Genomic DNA, 15,322 nt, shown 5'->3' on the forward strand with positions numbered 1-15,322 from the left:
AGAGCAGCCCAACCAAGGGCTCGAGGAAACTGCAAAAAGACTCAGGCAGAACCCTGCAGCCCTGAGCACCAGCATGAAACCTGGGCACTTCTGCACAGGACTGTGGGAGCATGTAGGAGCCCTCCTTACCTCCCCACATCCTTCAACTACGAAGCAGCATAAACAGGCAACACCGACTGCAGGTGTACCCTGGAGACACGACATCCTCATGAGTACCTGAATTTATTTGGCTTTTAAAATGTCTCGTGTGTGCAAGAAGACATAACAAACACATCTTCTGGGAGTTGGTTCTTGTTCTCCCGCTGCTCTGCGTACCCCAGGCTAGCAGGCCTGTGAGCTTTGGACTGATGCAGTTTCTGCGGGTGTGCACACACCAGGCACCTGGCTCTCCACCTGGAATCCAGGGGTCAAACGTGGGTATCAGGCTTCTATGACAAAGGCTTTAATGTGCTGAGTCATCTCCCAGGCCCAATTTCTTCTGTAGTCCAGGCAGCCCTCTGAATTACTGCATACCCAGGGGTGAGCTTGAACTTCTGACCCCGCTGCCTCCACCTCCCAGGTGCTGGGACTGCAGGTGTGCCCTACAATGCTTGGGTCATGCTGGACTTTGTGCACGGAGGACACACTCCACTTGCTGAGCTACAGCCTCATCTCCTGGTATTGTCACTTCTGTCACATCCAAGACACCAGAGCTAAACATGAGGACCAGGGATTTCCTGCACGAGAACCGGCCACTTCCCTCCACACAGGACAGGGTGGGAAGGGCCCAGGCTCCAGGCCATGCTCAGGCTCTGGTTATCTCCCAGTCTGAGGACGGCAGAGAGATCTTGGCTGTACACAGCACTTAAAGGTTTATTTGGGGAAAGGCAAGATGGTTCAGTAGGCAAAGTGCTTGTCACCGAGCCTCACAACCAGCCAGGACCCACACAAAGGAGAGGCTGAGTCACCAAAGCTGTCTCCTGATATCCACATGTGTGTTGTGGTATGTGCATAGCACCTACACATAAGCACTAAAATTCTTCGTGTGTGTGTGTGTGTGGTGTGAGTGCTTTGGTTTCTGTGTAGCCCTAGCTGGCCTCAGCTCCAGAGTGCTGGGATAGAAGGCGTGCACCACCCCTGCCCAGCATAAGCACCTTATTATTGGTCCTGGACTGCTCCCGCCCCAACTCTAGGAACAAGTTAACAGCAGTGAGTAGCCAGGCCGCTTCTGCTCAGCCTAGGGAAAAACGCTCAGCCATCTATCACATGTTCAACGCTGAGTGTGACCAGCCACCGGGACAAGGCTGGATGGCGCATCCCCAGGAACTAGTGACCCCATCTTCAGGGCCATGTCCACCTTCCTCCCCACTCTCCTCCAGTTGCCCCAGCTTGCAGCTCAACTCAAGTATCAGGCTGGCCGCCCAGGCTCTTAAACTGTAGTCAATGTTCAAGTGGTGACTGTCCCTTCTTCAACCTGGCAAGAGGCCAGCCTCCTTCTCCACCAGCCGGCTGACGGTGTGCAGGGCTAGAGGCAGGGCTGTGTTGGTGTCTCGGTGGTAGCGAGGCTGGCACACGCCTGCAGTGGGTGTGAACACAAATTGGGCCACACTGGGCATCTTCAGTAGAGTCAGTAGCTCTGTGGCCCGGGTACGGATGGCTTCTGCATTCTCCTCACTGTGCACGGAGCTGGTGGCTGGGTTCTGGGCCAGGGTCCGAATTTTTGACAGGAACAATGACACCCTGGGGAAGAGAGGGGCTCAGCTATTTAACTGCCAAGGACAGCCCCCTAACACACCCAGATGGCTGTCCTCATGGGCTCCTACTCTGCACTCCCCAGCTGGATACCTTGGGATCAGGTCTTGGCTCCGGGAGGCCAGCTTGGTCAGCGTGGTCATGAGTACAGTGACCACCTGTGGGGGACAGCAGGGCAGGTCAGCTGAGGGGCGGGACTGGGTGACTTCAAACAGCAGGGCCTCCAGTGCTTCAAAGAACTTGTTGATCTGCTCCACTGTGCATCTCTTGTCGCAGGTCACCGACAGGTACTCACCAATAGCCCATACCTAAGCCCAGAACAGAGGCTTAGCACACAACAGGGCTTCCTGTCCAATGGTGGGAGGGTGGGCATGTGCTTACCACACAGGTGAACATGCTGGCTCGGCTGCAGATGCTGCTCACGCTCCCCACAAATTCCAGAAGCTCTCGTGACAGCTCCACCACCAATGATGGCTTCAGCTTGCATAGCACCAGAAGCTGGGAGCTCAGCACCCTGCCAGGAGAGCAAAAACCCTGTGAGGCTGTGTGATCAGGGCAGATCTGAGCCCGGCCAATCTGATGGGAAAGAGCCAGAAGCACCTGGTGGAAGTCAGGGAGATAAGAACTGTCACCTGTTGAGTCACTCTACTGGGGACATGACTGTCTCAAATCCAGGCTACTGGAGAGAGTGAGGTAGAAGGGATGCTGTGAGATTTAGGACAGCCTGCACTGGAGTGAGTCCTGTCATAAAACTGAGGAGGAGAGCTCCTGCCTAGAATCCCCAGTGAGGGGCTGGGGTGTGGCTCAGTGGTAGAGCCCCTGCCTAGAATCCCCAGTGAGGGGCTGGAGTGTGGCTCAGTGGTAGAGCACTTATCTAGGGTTAAGGTGGCCTTAGGTTTAATTCCCAGGATGGGTGCACATCTACATGAGAATGAACGACCTAAAGCAGTGTCTCTCAACCCGAGGGTCATGACCTTTTGAGCTGGCAATTAGAAATCCTGCATATCAGATATTTACATTAGGATTCATAAGAATAGCAAAATTACAGTTATGTAGTAGCAATGAAAATAATTTTATGGTTGGGAGGTCACCACAATATGAGGAAATGTCACAGCATTAGGAAGGTTGAGAACCACTGCCCTAAAGGAAAGGGACCTTGGTGGACAGGAATCTCTGCCATAGAGACGTAAGCCCACCATTCAAAGGACACAGAGTCTCAGAGGAGGACAGACACCAAAATGTACTGAATGGGAGGCGAGCTGCACCTGGGGGAGGAACTGGCGGGACAGGAAAGTGCTCAGACTCCTAGCTGTGCACAGGACAGGGCGCAGAGGTGTGTGTACCGCAGCACTGGTGACCCTGCCTACCTGTGCACACTGGCCTCATACTGAGGGACCTGGTAGAGGGAGTCACTTCTGTCTAGGAGCAGCAGTGCCAGCTGGTTGATCAGGGCCCCATCAGCAAACTGGGATCAAGAACAAGAGACAGGTTCAGTCCTGGGCAGTTGCGCTATTATCTTCTACCCTCAGGGAGGAGCGAGGCCACAAAGGGAAGCATGACTTAGGGGTGAATCTCCTCATTCACTGCCTGCCTTCCCCAGCACCTGAGAACCAGAGGGAGGACCCAGAAACCCCAGCCTCCCGGCTCTGCTACTGCACTACATCTTTCCCTCAGGACCTGCTCTGCTGCAGGGCGCGGTGGTGACACCTTAAGGCCCAGCACTTGGGAGACAGAGGCAGGAGGATCTGAGAGTCTGAGGCCGCTCTAGTTCACATGGTGAGCTCCAGGCCAGCAGTTTATACAGAGAGGCAGTGTCTCAAATATGCAAACAGAAACAAAAACAAAAAAAAGAAAAATCTAAGCCTTTTCCCAAAACAAAAAAATCTAAGCCTGTTCCCCGGCTAAGATTCTATTTTGTCTGAGTGACCTCAAATGGCCCCACTCTGTTCCTAGCCACCCTCAAGGGGTTCTGAAGGCTTCCACTCGTCCAGCCTGGGAACATGCAGTCAGGAGGAAAGCCCTGGGCTATGGGAGCTCAGGGGACTGGGCACAGGCTGTTTTGGCTCTAGCTTGCGCTGCCAGCCTGCCCCATCCTGAGGGCTGAAGGGTGAGTAGCCCTTTCCTGTCTCTCTTACCGAGACCATGGAGGGTGCTGCAAGACAAACCGCCTGTGGGGTCAAGGTCAGTGCACCACCTCTGGCCTGGGTCCTCCTGACTATATGAGGTCTATAGGGGAAGGGACCTGGGCAGTGGGCTCACCTGGGTCACAGCTGAGAAGAAGGCCTGAAGGAGGATGGGCACCGCCTCCGAACACTGGGTTACCCGGCCACAGCTGGCCATGGGCTTCAGCAGCTGGTGAAGCGGTGTCAATCTGGGGACAGACACAATGGTGCTACTGAGGGCCTGCCCACTTTCCTTCCTGAGTGACCCCACAGTAGTCAGAAGCAGGGACGCTATGCCCAGCCACTGGTAGTCACTGCTCACGTGTTCCACAGGGCTCAATCAGACCAGGACATGCCAAGGGCCCCAGGACAGCAGAGCCAGGGACACAGCAGCAAGGGCCTGCAGGCCATTCCTGGTCCTCTCAGTCCCCAGAATATGCTAGGCCTTAGTTTCCCCTTTGTAAAGTGGACTGTCCACAGCACCAGCTGAGGGCTGGGTCAATGGGTGGAGCCCAGGCTGAGTAAGAACACAGCGTTTTCTCTGGCAGAGTCCTACATCATGTTCGGTGATTGGCCCAGGTTTCCCACCTCTCTGTGGAGCCGCTGGCCTTGGTACGAAGCAGGTATCGGAAGAGTCCCTGGAACTGTGGGTCCCGGAAGGCCTCCAGGCAGTTGGGAATCCTGAGGGAGACGTCCCAAAGCGGCCTTTCCGATGGGGTCTGTGAGGACCTGAGAGGACAGAGGCTCAGCTGGGACACTACTCTCAGCATGAGTCAACCACGGTCCTATCTGGCCCGATGCCAGGGGCACTGCTGGAGCATCGCAGGCTCTCAGGGCTGGGAAGCACTCTGGGCCGGAGAACATGGGAGACTCCCTTGCTGAGCATGAGTGCACTGAGGAGCTGAGGGCTCAGGGGCCGCGTGGGGTGGGTGGCAAAGCGAGCAGAGATACACTGTCTGTGGTCTGGAGCCTTGCAGGGGCCCTGGTGCAGGGGGATGGGAGCAGAGCAAGGAGGGCAGAGCTGGTGCCTGGCTGCACGGAGGGGACAGGGCTGACCGGGGCAGAGTGGGCCCACCTGAGCTGTAGGTCCAGAGCAGCTGTCAGGCAGGGCAGGTCAAGCAGTGCGTGCAACATCTCCACGGCGGTGCCAGCATCCACCAGAGCCGGGAGGAGGACCACAAACTCGGCTGTGAGGGGAGGGCTGTTCCAAGCCAGGAACTGTGGGAGGAAGAGACACAGTGGCTCAGACAGGGCAGGATCACGCTAGCTGGCCATGGCCTTGTCCAATGGCCTCCTACTGCCCACTCACATAAAGACACTCCGTTCAGACAGGGGCAGCTGGACTCAGCCCTCCCTGTCCTCCCCCCCCCGCCCACTGCGTATCTTTGGCTATGTTTTGAGGGTTTCACTTACTGCTGTGAAAGTGAGCATGTGCACAGGTACACACGAGTGGAAGACAAAGGACATCGCGCAGGAGCGGGGTCTCTCATTTTATCACATGGGTCCCAGGGAGGGAACCCCGTATGTCAGCAGCAAGTGTCTTTACCAGCTGGAGCCGTTTCTGGCCATACTTGCTATTCTATTTTGTCTTTTGCAGCCAATTTTGTGGCAGCAATGACAGCAGCCATTTCTGAATTACTCCTGTTTTCTTTAGAAAAAGGACCGAGTTTTGGGGCAGGGAGACGGCTCAGTCAGGAAAGTGCTTGTTGCACAAACACGAGGGCCTGCACAATGCGGGGGATAGCAGTGTGCACCCAAAATCCTTGGGGAGGCAGTCAGCACAGTTCCTGGGTCGGCTGGGCATTTAGCCTGCTCACACCCAACCTCAAACAACCAGGTGGAGGGTAAGGACGTAAGGATCACAACACCGGGTTTGTGTTTTGATCTCCACACACGTGTATCTAGACTCATATACATGGAATACAGGAACATTCAAGCGCGCACGCGGTACACACACACACACACACACACGCAGGACTGGGTCTATAAATGGTTCTAACAGGTAGACTGAGAAGTACAAGTTAAAGACACACGATGGGCTGGGGAGCTGGCGCAGTCAGGAAAGCACACACAGAAACCTTGGTTTTATCCCCCAGAACCTGAATAAAATTTCCGGGCATGGTGGCGTATGCCCTGCACTGGGGAAGTAAACACAGGGTAGCCTACTTGGAGAGGCCCCATTGTTTGAGGAACACCACCTAAGGTTGACCTCTGACCTCTACAAGCACATACATATCCCCCGCTCCCACAGATCCATCCCAGGCTCACACTGATGAACTGAATGCACATGCACCCGCTACAGTACTGTCGTGGATCAAGCAGGCATGGCTGCACACACCTGCAATTCGGCATGTAGGAAGCTCGGCTTCCGGGAGCAGAGGGATCTCAAAACTGAAGCTGGCCAGCTCCAAGCCAGCCATCCATCTCTCGTCTATGCACGACTTTAGATATTGTTTTAGATGTATGTGTGGACTGCCTGCATATATGTAGGCACTGTGTGCATGAAGTGCCTGAAGACACAGCAAGGACACTGGGTCCCGCGGAATTTGTTACATACAGATGGTTGTGAGGCACCATGTGCTGGGAACCGAAACTGGGTCCTCCGCAAGAGCAGCCAGTGCTGCTAACCACTAAGCCATCTCTCCAGGCCCTAAGTTTTTCTTTGTGCTGTTTTTGAGACAAGGTGTCACGATGAGGCCCTGGTCGTCCTGGAACTTGCTTATGAAGACCAGGCTGGTCTTGAACTCTTAGGGATCCTCATGCCTCTGACTCCTGAGGGCTAGGATAGGGGCCGACACATCCGGCTTTGTGTGCTTTTTGAGACATGGTGTCACACAGCCCAGGCTGTAACTGAAGCAGGCCTTGAACTCTTACTTCTGATCCCCTTGCCTCAGCCTCCCTTGTGCTGGGATTACATGTATGAAGTACCATGTCTGTATCTCATGTGGCTGTCTGAGATGATGCTGTCTGTATGTTATGATATATGGAGACCCCTAGTCCTAACACCTCACCCTGTGTCCCAAACGGAGATCAACTGAAAAGGGGAGAAGGCCTGGACCCACCCCCAAAAAAGTCTACACTTGCCTTGAACAGACTAGGGAAGCTCAACCTGAGGAGGCTGAGGAAGTGGGGGTCGAACTGGGCCAGGTTGTGCGTGCAGAAGTGTGTGACCTCGAAGGCCAGGATTGGGCTGTAGAAGCGCTCGGAAGGGAGCCTGCTGAGCAGGTGCTGGTAGATGGCTTCCGCATCCACGGTGGCCGCCTCCCCTGAAAGACACCCGAGGCCGCCAGGGCATCAGGCTCTGCCGCAGAGTCTGCCATGACTTGAGGTGAGTTCTGCTTTAGCCAGAGCTCAGTGTGGCAGAGCCACAGGGCTGCACGTGTCTCCAGAACACCAAGAGCCTGCTGTAGATGGCGCTGCCTCCCTGAGACCACAGAGCACAGCCCATGAGGACACTGTCAGGAAGGCAGCAGGCCTCGACTCCTGACTTTGTGGGCCCACGGTAGAGCAGAGTCCTGCTTGGCCCAGAACTGTAATCTCAGCCACTCAGGAGGCTGAAGCAGAAGAATCCCAAGCTTAAGACCAGCCTGGGCAACTCTGTGAGACCCTATTCCAAAATAAAGAGAGGCTAGGTGTGGTGCACACCCTTTTAAATCCAGCACTTGAGAGACAGAGGCAAGTGAACCTCCATGAGCTCCAGGTCAGCTGGAGCTACACAGAAGGGCCTGTTTTAAAACAAGAAAGTAAAATCACATCAACCAAGTAAAAACAAAATTAAGCAATTAAAATAAAAAGAGGACTGGGGATTAAACTCGGTGGTAGAGCCCCTGCCTAGAGTCCCCCAGTGAGGGGCTGGGGTGTGACTCAGTGACAGAGCACCTTGTCTAGCATGTGAAGGACCTGGGCTCCATGCTCAGATTGCCAATAAACAAACAAAACTGTAAATGTGACAGCCTCTGAGGCCCGGAAGAAACTTCCCATGCACCCAGACTCACCATGGTTCAGGAAGAACTGGGCAAGGGGCACCAGTGCCCGCTCACTGCCAGGGTCTTCACCTAGCCTCCTATGCAGAGCCTTCAGGCAGGAGAGGGTGCGGTAAAGGAAGGAGGGGTCCTGCCGGCACAGCACATCCAGCACCAACACAGCTTCCACCAGGCACTGCAGGGACACCGAGTTGTGTCAAAGGGTCAGGCAGCACTTGCCCCAGCACCCTGCAGGCTACTCACAGCTTTCTGTAGGTCGGAGTCCCCCTTCCTTAAGGCTCCTGGAACAAAGAAAGTTGACTTGTCTCTAAACAGCCCCATAACAAGGCAGCCTGTGTCCTACAAGTTTGAGATCAGGATAATGAGCAGGCATGTGACAAGACAGGGGGCAGGGACTGGTGCCTATAAGGTGTGGACAAGATGGGTGGACCTTGGATGCCAGAAGCGAGGTGCTAGGCACACAGGTAGGGCCTGTCCTCAGACACAAGGAGGCTCCGAATCCCACAGTGATCTGAGGCCCATGGCTCTTCAAGATTTTATTTTCAATTTCATTTCATGTGAATAGGTGTTTTTTCTACATGTTATATATGTGCACCATATGCTTGCTTGGTATCTGAGGAGGCCAGAAGAGGGCATCAGATCCTCTGTAACTGTAGTTACTGTGGGAAACCATGTGGATACTTGGAACCAAAACCAGGTCCTCTGCAAGAGCAGCCAAGTGCTCTTAACTGCTGAGTCACCTCTCGGCCTTTGTTCCAGGGTTAGTTCTTTTTTTTTTTTTTTTTTTACATTTTCATCTAGTCTTTATTTGCATATTTCAAACACTGATGTCCACATTATTAATGCAATTATACATCTTTTTTCAAATAACATTTCATCACAAATGCCTGTATACTAATTACATAAGCTTCGAGACCATCATTTTGAAGTTTCATTAAGTAGTTATAGCTTACAGACACTCAGCTAGGTTGGCTGCCTTGACCCCACCCTGCAGGGAAATGTGTTGGTAGCCTGGGGACTCACTCCGGTTACTCTGCTCCAATAGGCGCTGGCAGTACTCAAAGGCCACCTCTCTCAGCCTCTCCCGAGGGGGCAGCAGTCGGCTGGCAGTGGAGGCAGCAGAGAGCACAGACAGGGTGGAGCCCTCCAGCTCTGACCTGTCATCTGTAGGAGAAAATAATCCCTGGTACCCTTGTGTGGACAGGCAGGCTGGGCAGACTACACGCTCCAGCAGCTTCCCAGAGTGCTCAAGGTCGCCCAAGTCATCAAGTATGAAGCTGTTGTCACCAGGGCTAGATGCACAAATTTATCTGGGTTACTGGTTGGTTTTCTGCTTGTTTTTACTGTATGCAAACAGGGTCTTGCTATGTAGCTGAAGCTGGTCTCAAACTTATAATCCCCCTGCCTCAGAGTCCCAGGTGCTGGCATGATAGATATGGACCCCTACACTTGGTTTAATTTTGTGTTTTTGAGACAAAGTCTCAAGACAGCCTGGGTTGTAGCTCAGGCTGGCTTCAAACTATGTAGCTGAGGGTGGCCTTGAATTCCCCAATCTTTCTGCCTCTACCTCCCAAGAGCTGGGCTCGTGGGCACACACCACCATGAGCAGCTCAATCTGACTACAAACCAAGTCTGCAGCTGGGACACAATCAGATAGGCCTGTGAATAGCTGCCGTGGATGATCCGTCTGGCTCTCTGGGACACCTCATGGAGACATCAGTATGCTTACAAAGGCACTGGGCTGTGTTCTCGGCTCCTCCTGGGGTCAATGGTCCTCTGCTGCTGGCCTCCAAACTCAGCACACTCCTTGCTTGGCCCACAGACACCTGTGGTTTTCGTCTTGCCCACACCTTACCCTCACCCAACCACAGCGTGTCTGCACTCTCTACCCCTCAGTGCTCTCTGTTCTACCCTGGGCACACCTGCATCTGGACTGCCTGGATCCTCAGGGCCACTGTGGAGCAGCCATTTCCGAAGCATGGAGAAGGCCTGCATGTTCAGCCACTGGTCCTCTGTGAAGTGCTGGCCCGTGGAGAGGACCGTGAAGAAGTCAGAAGCCACTGCTCCATCCACCTCTGTGATGGGACCTGGCTGTGGGAGGAAGGACAGGGCTGGGGACAAGCCTGGTGGACTCATAAAGTACACAGGAGCACAGAAGTCATGTACAGGAGGCTGTGAGCTCCACCATGGCCAGGGACCTGCATTTCCTGCCCTGTCGGGCTACAGCCTTGTAGAAAGCACCCATACTCCTAGATCCAGGCATGCCTGCCCCAAGACCTAAACACATGGGACAGCTCCAGCTCAGATGTGTCTGGCGTCCTCTGTAGGCACTGAGCAGGAGCCACGCAGGCTGAGTAGCTGTCAGGTTCAAAGTGTGTTCCCCCATCCTGGACTTTCCCCACTCCACGGTAGAGAGCAATGAGAAACCTTACTGGAACCAAGGGGAAGGATAAGCAGCGTCTATAGGAACCTGCCTGGTGAGACTGACTCGCTGTGTGTGGTGTCAGTGCATGGGAGAGAGGAAATGAGCACTATCAGAGACAGTAGCATTGCTTTGTTTTTTTGACAGCATCTCATGTACACCAGTGTGTTCTCAAACTTGCTACGTAGCTGAGGATGACACAAATCCTTATTCTTGTTCCCGCCTCCTTGGTCTGGGGCTGCAGGTGTTCACCACATGCGTTTACGTGGTTCTGGGGCTGCAGGTGTGCACCACACGCGTTTACGTGGTTCTGGGGCTGCAGGTGTTCACCACACATGTTTACGTGGTTCTGGGGCTGCAGGTGTGCACCACATGCAATTATGTGGTTCTGGGACTGCAGGTGTGCACCACACGCGTTTATGTGGTTCTGGGACTGCAGGTGTGCACCACACGTTTTTGTGGTTCTGGGGCTGCAGGTGTGCACCACACGTGTTTTCGTGGTTCCAGGGCTTGAACCTAAGGCTAAACACATGCTAGGCAAATGCCCTACCACCTGGGCCTCATCCTCTCATCCCCAGCCTGTGACAGAGCTTTTGTGATTTCAGCTCCCTGGGACCCCAAAGCAGCCGGGACTTACCTGCCGGGTCCTGGGTGTAGAGAAGAAGCCGCCTGAGTATGGAAGGCCTTGCTGGATGCTGGCGTAGCGCAGCCAGTCCACTAGCCTTCTGCTGAGCAGGTTGGTCTGGTCTGTGGGGATGGGAGGAGGTGTAGTGAGGGAAAGTTAGGTCTCCAGATTCCCAGGTGATGCCAAATCTGCTCTAGAGAAAATGGGGCTCAACAGAACCCCATACCATGGGTATACCCTGGGAAGCTATGCATGATTCTCCAACAGCTCTAACCTCCTTCCACCACACCCTAGACTACAGTTACTGTGGGAAAGGAGCCACGAAGGCCTTTAGGGAAGAACTGTCTAGTACCTTCCACGAGGGTGCCTGGGGCCAGGCCAATGATCTTGGTCAGGACGGGGAGGAGGTGCCTAACGCTGGGCCCCTCGGGCTGCCGGTTCTCAAGGATCTTGAAGATGCGCTGGCTCAGACAGCTGATCTCTCCTTTTCTGTCTCCCTTCAAAGTAGGACAGGAAGCTGAGGACACGAGTGTCTCAGCAGCATAAGGACCTGGGTTCGATCCCTGGGAAGCATACTGCAGCCGCTCTTTAAGCTCAGAACATCACACTGGCAGGCCCGGCCCTGGAGCCCGACTGAGCTATCAACAGAGACCCGGAGTGTGTGCATGGGGGGCTATGCACATGAAACAGTCATTAGACCATCCAAGGGGATGGACTCCGGACAGAGTTGGTCTCCGCAGCACTGGACACACTGAGGGACAAACCAGTTTGCTGTATTCCTGTGATCCCAGAACCACAAGAAACAGATGCCACCCCTCCCCCCTGTCCCCAATGGTGGCAATTGTGTTACCTGGGCTAAGAGTACAGAGGCCACAAGACTGAACTGCCGGGTGTTTTGGGTGTGATCACAGGACAAGGCCAGGTCATCAAAAGGTGACATCTCTCTCAAGATAGCGGCACAGAGGACCTGAAGCTGCTCAGGATTTGTGGGCGAACAGAGGGTGTTCTGCAACAGGTCCATACACACCTTCTCCAGCCTGGAGGGTGAGACCCCGGCAGACGACATGTCAGGCCTGAGGCACGTACGCTGACACCCCAGGGAAGATGGCTGGAACCTGTCTGCTGGATGTGTAGGGTTTTCCCAGCAGTGCTGTCCACTCACCGTCGGGGATACTTGGTGGCTGAGACAATGAGGAAGAGCCTCTGTAGGGCATCCACGGCGGCTGGCCCTGGAGGTTCCTGCAGCAGCTTAGTGACCCGGGTGCAGAATCGCTGCAGCTCCTCATCCTGTATCTCCCTAAGGAAGGAAGGGGACCACGGTGCTGCCCTGAACCACAGGCACGTTCCCCACTGGGGGACTCTCCCTAACCAGCACAGAGAAAGCAAGCAGCAGCCATCCAGGCTCACAGTGCCTGGGAGGGGTGGAGTGCAGACAGGTTCCTCCCCTGGAATTGAGATGTAGCACCCCCAGTTTCCTAGTGACACCCTTTACCAAAGGCCATGCAGCCAACCTTGTTCTGCTGTTCCAATGACAAAAAAACAAACAAACAAAAAACCCACACTATTGTTAAGTTTTTCTTTTCCCCTCTGTTTTGAGACAGGGCCTTACTTTGTAGCTCAGGCTAGCCTGGAGTCTGCAGCAATCCTCCTGCCTCTGCTTCCAAGTGCTGACAATTCAAGAGTGAGCCAACATACTCAGTAAAAGGTTTTATGAGTCTTTCAAAAGTCAGGAATCTTTAGTCCAAGTTGCCTCTTCCTCCCCCACAGAGAGCCTTGCTATACAGCCACGGTTGAACTTACTACATAGCCCAGACTCAACCTCTTCATCCTCCTTCCTCGTCCTTCCAAGACCTACAGGTGTGCACAACCACGCCTTGCTTTCCCCAGCCCCTCCTTTATTGGCAGTGATGGAGTTTGAAGCCAGGGCCCTACACTTAATAAGGAAGCAGCCACTCTACCTCTGAGCACCATTGCCAGCACTCCCAAGTTGCCCTTCAAACATGGTTCAGTGAACTTCCCACTTTTGAGAGGGGATGTAAAAGCTTCTACATTGAAGCTCAAAGATTACAGCAGAGTGTAAGGTGAGCCTGATATGTCACTGGCTTCAATTGAACATGCTGAGACCAAGCTAAACATCAGAGCAGAACTCAGTTTCCCAGCTTCTATTCCAAGCTTAACAGCAAGGAAAAGAGGGCTGGGACCGCAACCCGGCAGAAGGGCGCTTGCTTAGATACATGCAGCCCTGGATTCCATCCCCAACACCACAAAATAAAGGCCCACGACGAGAGAGCTGCCTGGTGCGGTGGCACACACCTTTAATCCCAGCACTTGGAAGGCACAGTCAAGTGGATCTCTGTTGCATTTGAGGTCAGTTTGGTCTACAAAGCAAGTTCCTGGGCCACAGAGTGAGGCTCTGTCTCAACTATTCCCCCCCGCTCCCCCCCACCAACAAAAACCTGCATGAGGGGCCTATGGGTGCTGAGGGCCCCCAACATCCTAAACCATGGCTGACAGCCCTACTGTGGTCTCCAGATGGGGTTAACAGTTTGCATGCTGCCCAGTTTTGGACCTGCCTGTCTAGGGCTTGAATTTGGTTCCTGGGAAACAAAAAGAAAACAGCCTCCTCTCGGCAGTCACTGCACGTCTTTGCCGGCTGTAGGATGACCTCCAGTAACCTTCCCATCACCCTAGCCTTCTTGGGTTTTCCAGGATCCACTCAGTCACGCTAGGTTCCTACAGAAGAGGCTGGGTGAGGAAGGGGAGCCACGAACTGGCCTAACGACAGAGGACGAAATGACCGGAAGAGAGATACCCTGCTTCAGCACAGCTTTAAAACACTGACCCAATTCTCCCACAGCTCCCCACTGCTCCTGGGGACCCCTCCCAGGACAAAAAAGAATTTCAACGAGTCGCTTTCCATCACCTGTCCCAGGACCCGGAGCAGAATCTGAGTGGGAAACGTTATTTTTGTGCTGGCATGAGGCGGTCACAAGCTGGCCAACACTTAAGTCCCCATGTAACAAACACTCTGCTTAAAACGGAGACTATCCTGCCTACTGAGGAGGACGGTGGGCCTGTGGGCGGATCGTGTGGCTCGGTCACCGCTTAGTCCTAATGGATCTTAGAGAATTATCTTGGAGTTTTTTTGGTTTTGCTTTTTTTAAAAATTTGTTACATCTATTTATTTATGTGCAGCTGGGGGTGCTCGAGTGGAGATCAGAAGACAACTTGAAGGAACTGATTTTCTCCTTCTCCACGTGGATTCCCGGGGTCTAGCTGAGGCCGTCAGGCTTGGCTGCAAGGGAGTTTACCCACTGAGTCCTCTGAGTTCTGTCCTGCTCGCAGGCTCCAGACTTTAAAACGCTCGTTCAAGCTCTTGTTCTCTGGGATTCCAGAGACCTTCTCCATCCTAATCCTTTCCCACAAGTGGCCCAGCTCAGAGTCCAGATTTGTCCCTTTGCTTTTTAAGTTTACCAAATGCATCAGGTATGGGTTTCTGATACTCATTTCCTCCTCTTTGACCGAGTGCCATCAAGTCTTGGACCGGCTAGTTGGGAAGGATGGCGCAACCTAGGCGCTCAATGCAGGACCAGCGTAGCCTGGCACCAGACACGATGGAGGACTTCTTAGCTGGGTCGTGCACCTCACACTCACGCAGGCCGTCCCGGGCGCCACAGGGGACCCGAGGCGCGCAGCGAAACCACTGCCTCCCCGCTCCTCCCTGGCTTCGTCTCACGCCCCGTGTCCCCGGCCCCAGATCCGCAGACCTGGCCTGGTGCAGCAGACTCTCCGCGCCCGCCGAGAACATCCTGCTCGCAGCTCGGAGGCCAACCGCGACCAAAGCGTTGTCGAGGACTTCCGGGTAGCATCACATGATGGGTCATGTGACCAAACTGCGTGCGTGCGTGCGTGCCTGCCTCTGCTTCTCTCACCCCTCCCTCGCCCTGGCCGCGTCACGTGGGAGAACCTGAAGCGCGAGCGGCCGACTTCCGGTGCCACATCACGTGGGAGGACCCTGCTAGCGGAAGACTTCTGTTATGCGTCAGGTGGGCGGGGCGGAGACCACGAGCCAATGAGTTGCAGCGCAGAAACCGGTTCCGGGCCAGCTCCGGGGCATCTGTCCACGTCACCGTCAGCCACGGAACCCTACAACCGTGGTTCTTGGAGCCCGGAGCTCTTGGCCCCGGAAGAGCTCCTTTTCATCCCGGAACTGCTAGTGGTAGATTTAGGACCTGGAGAGAAGACTAGGAACGTAGTGTCTGCCTAGAATCCCCCAGTGAGGGGCTCGGGCGTGACTTGGTGCTAGAGTACTTTTGGGCCTGTGTGAGGCCCTGGGCTCCATCCTCTCAGCAAGACAATCCTGGGTGCCAGGGGTTCGTCATTTTCCCTTTCTCTACAC

At 54.3% G+C, this 15,322-nt stretch overlaps 1 protein-coding gene across 2 annotated transcripts; it reads right to left on the bottom strand.

Moving 5' to 3' along the window:
- Positions 1-211: 211 nt before the first annotated feature.
- On the bottom strand, positions 212-14,828 carry LOC121446505 (AP-5 complex subunit zeta-1). Of its 2 annotated transcripts, none has more exons than XM_041649173.1 (17): positions 14,691-14,828; positions 12,086-12,220; positions 11,774-11,960; positions 11,276-11,420; positions 10,936-11,045; positions 9,799-9,967; positions 8,900-9,040; positions 8,120-8,157; positions 7,889-8,051; positions 6,978-7,159; positions 4,969-5,111; positions 4,482-4,622; positions 3,991-4,102; positions 3,099-3,196; positions 2,113-2,245; positions 1,825-2,039; positions 212-1,719 (listed from the first exon to the last, which is right to left on the bottom strand). In XM_041649173.1, the coding sequence occupies exons 1-17, from the start codon at positions 14,729-14,731 to the stop codon at positions 1,449-1,451; spliced, it is 2,424 nt and encodes an 807-aa protein (XP_041505107.1). In that variant the 5' UTR covers positions 14,732-14,828; the 3' UTR covers positions 212-1,448. The 2 variants fall into 2 exon arrangements, with proteins under 2 accessions (XP_041505107.1, XP_041505108.1); XM_041649174.1 differs by lacking the exon at positions 14,691-14,828 and adding an exon at positions 13,847-14,663.
- Positions 14,829-15,322: the final 494 nt, after the last annotated feature.

This window comes from Microtus oregoni, unplaced genomic scaffold, assembly GCF_018167655.1.
Source record: "Microtus oregoni isolate MIOR12 unplaced genomic scaffold, Mior012 000003F_ref0000135, whole genome shotgun sequence".
In the NCBI taxonomy this organism is placed as follows: Eukaryota; Metazoa; Chordata; class Mammalia; order Rodentia; family Cricetidae; genus Microtus; species Microtus oregoni.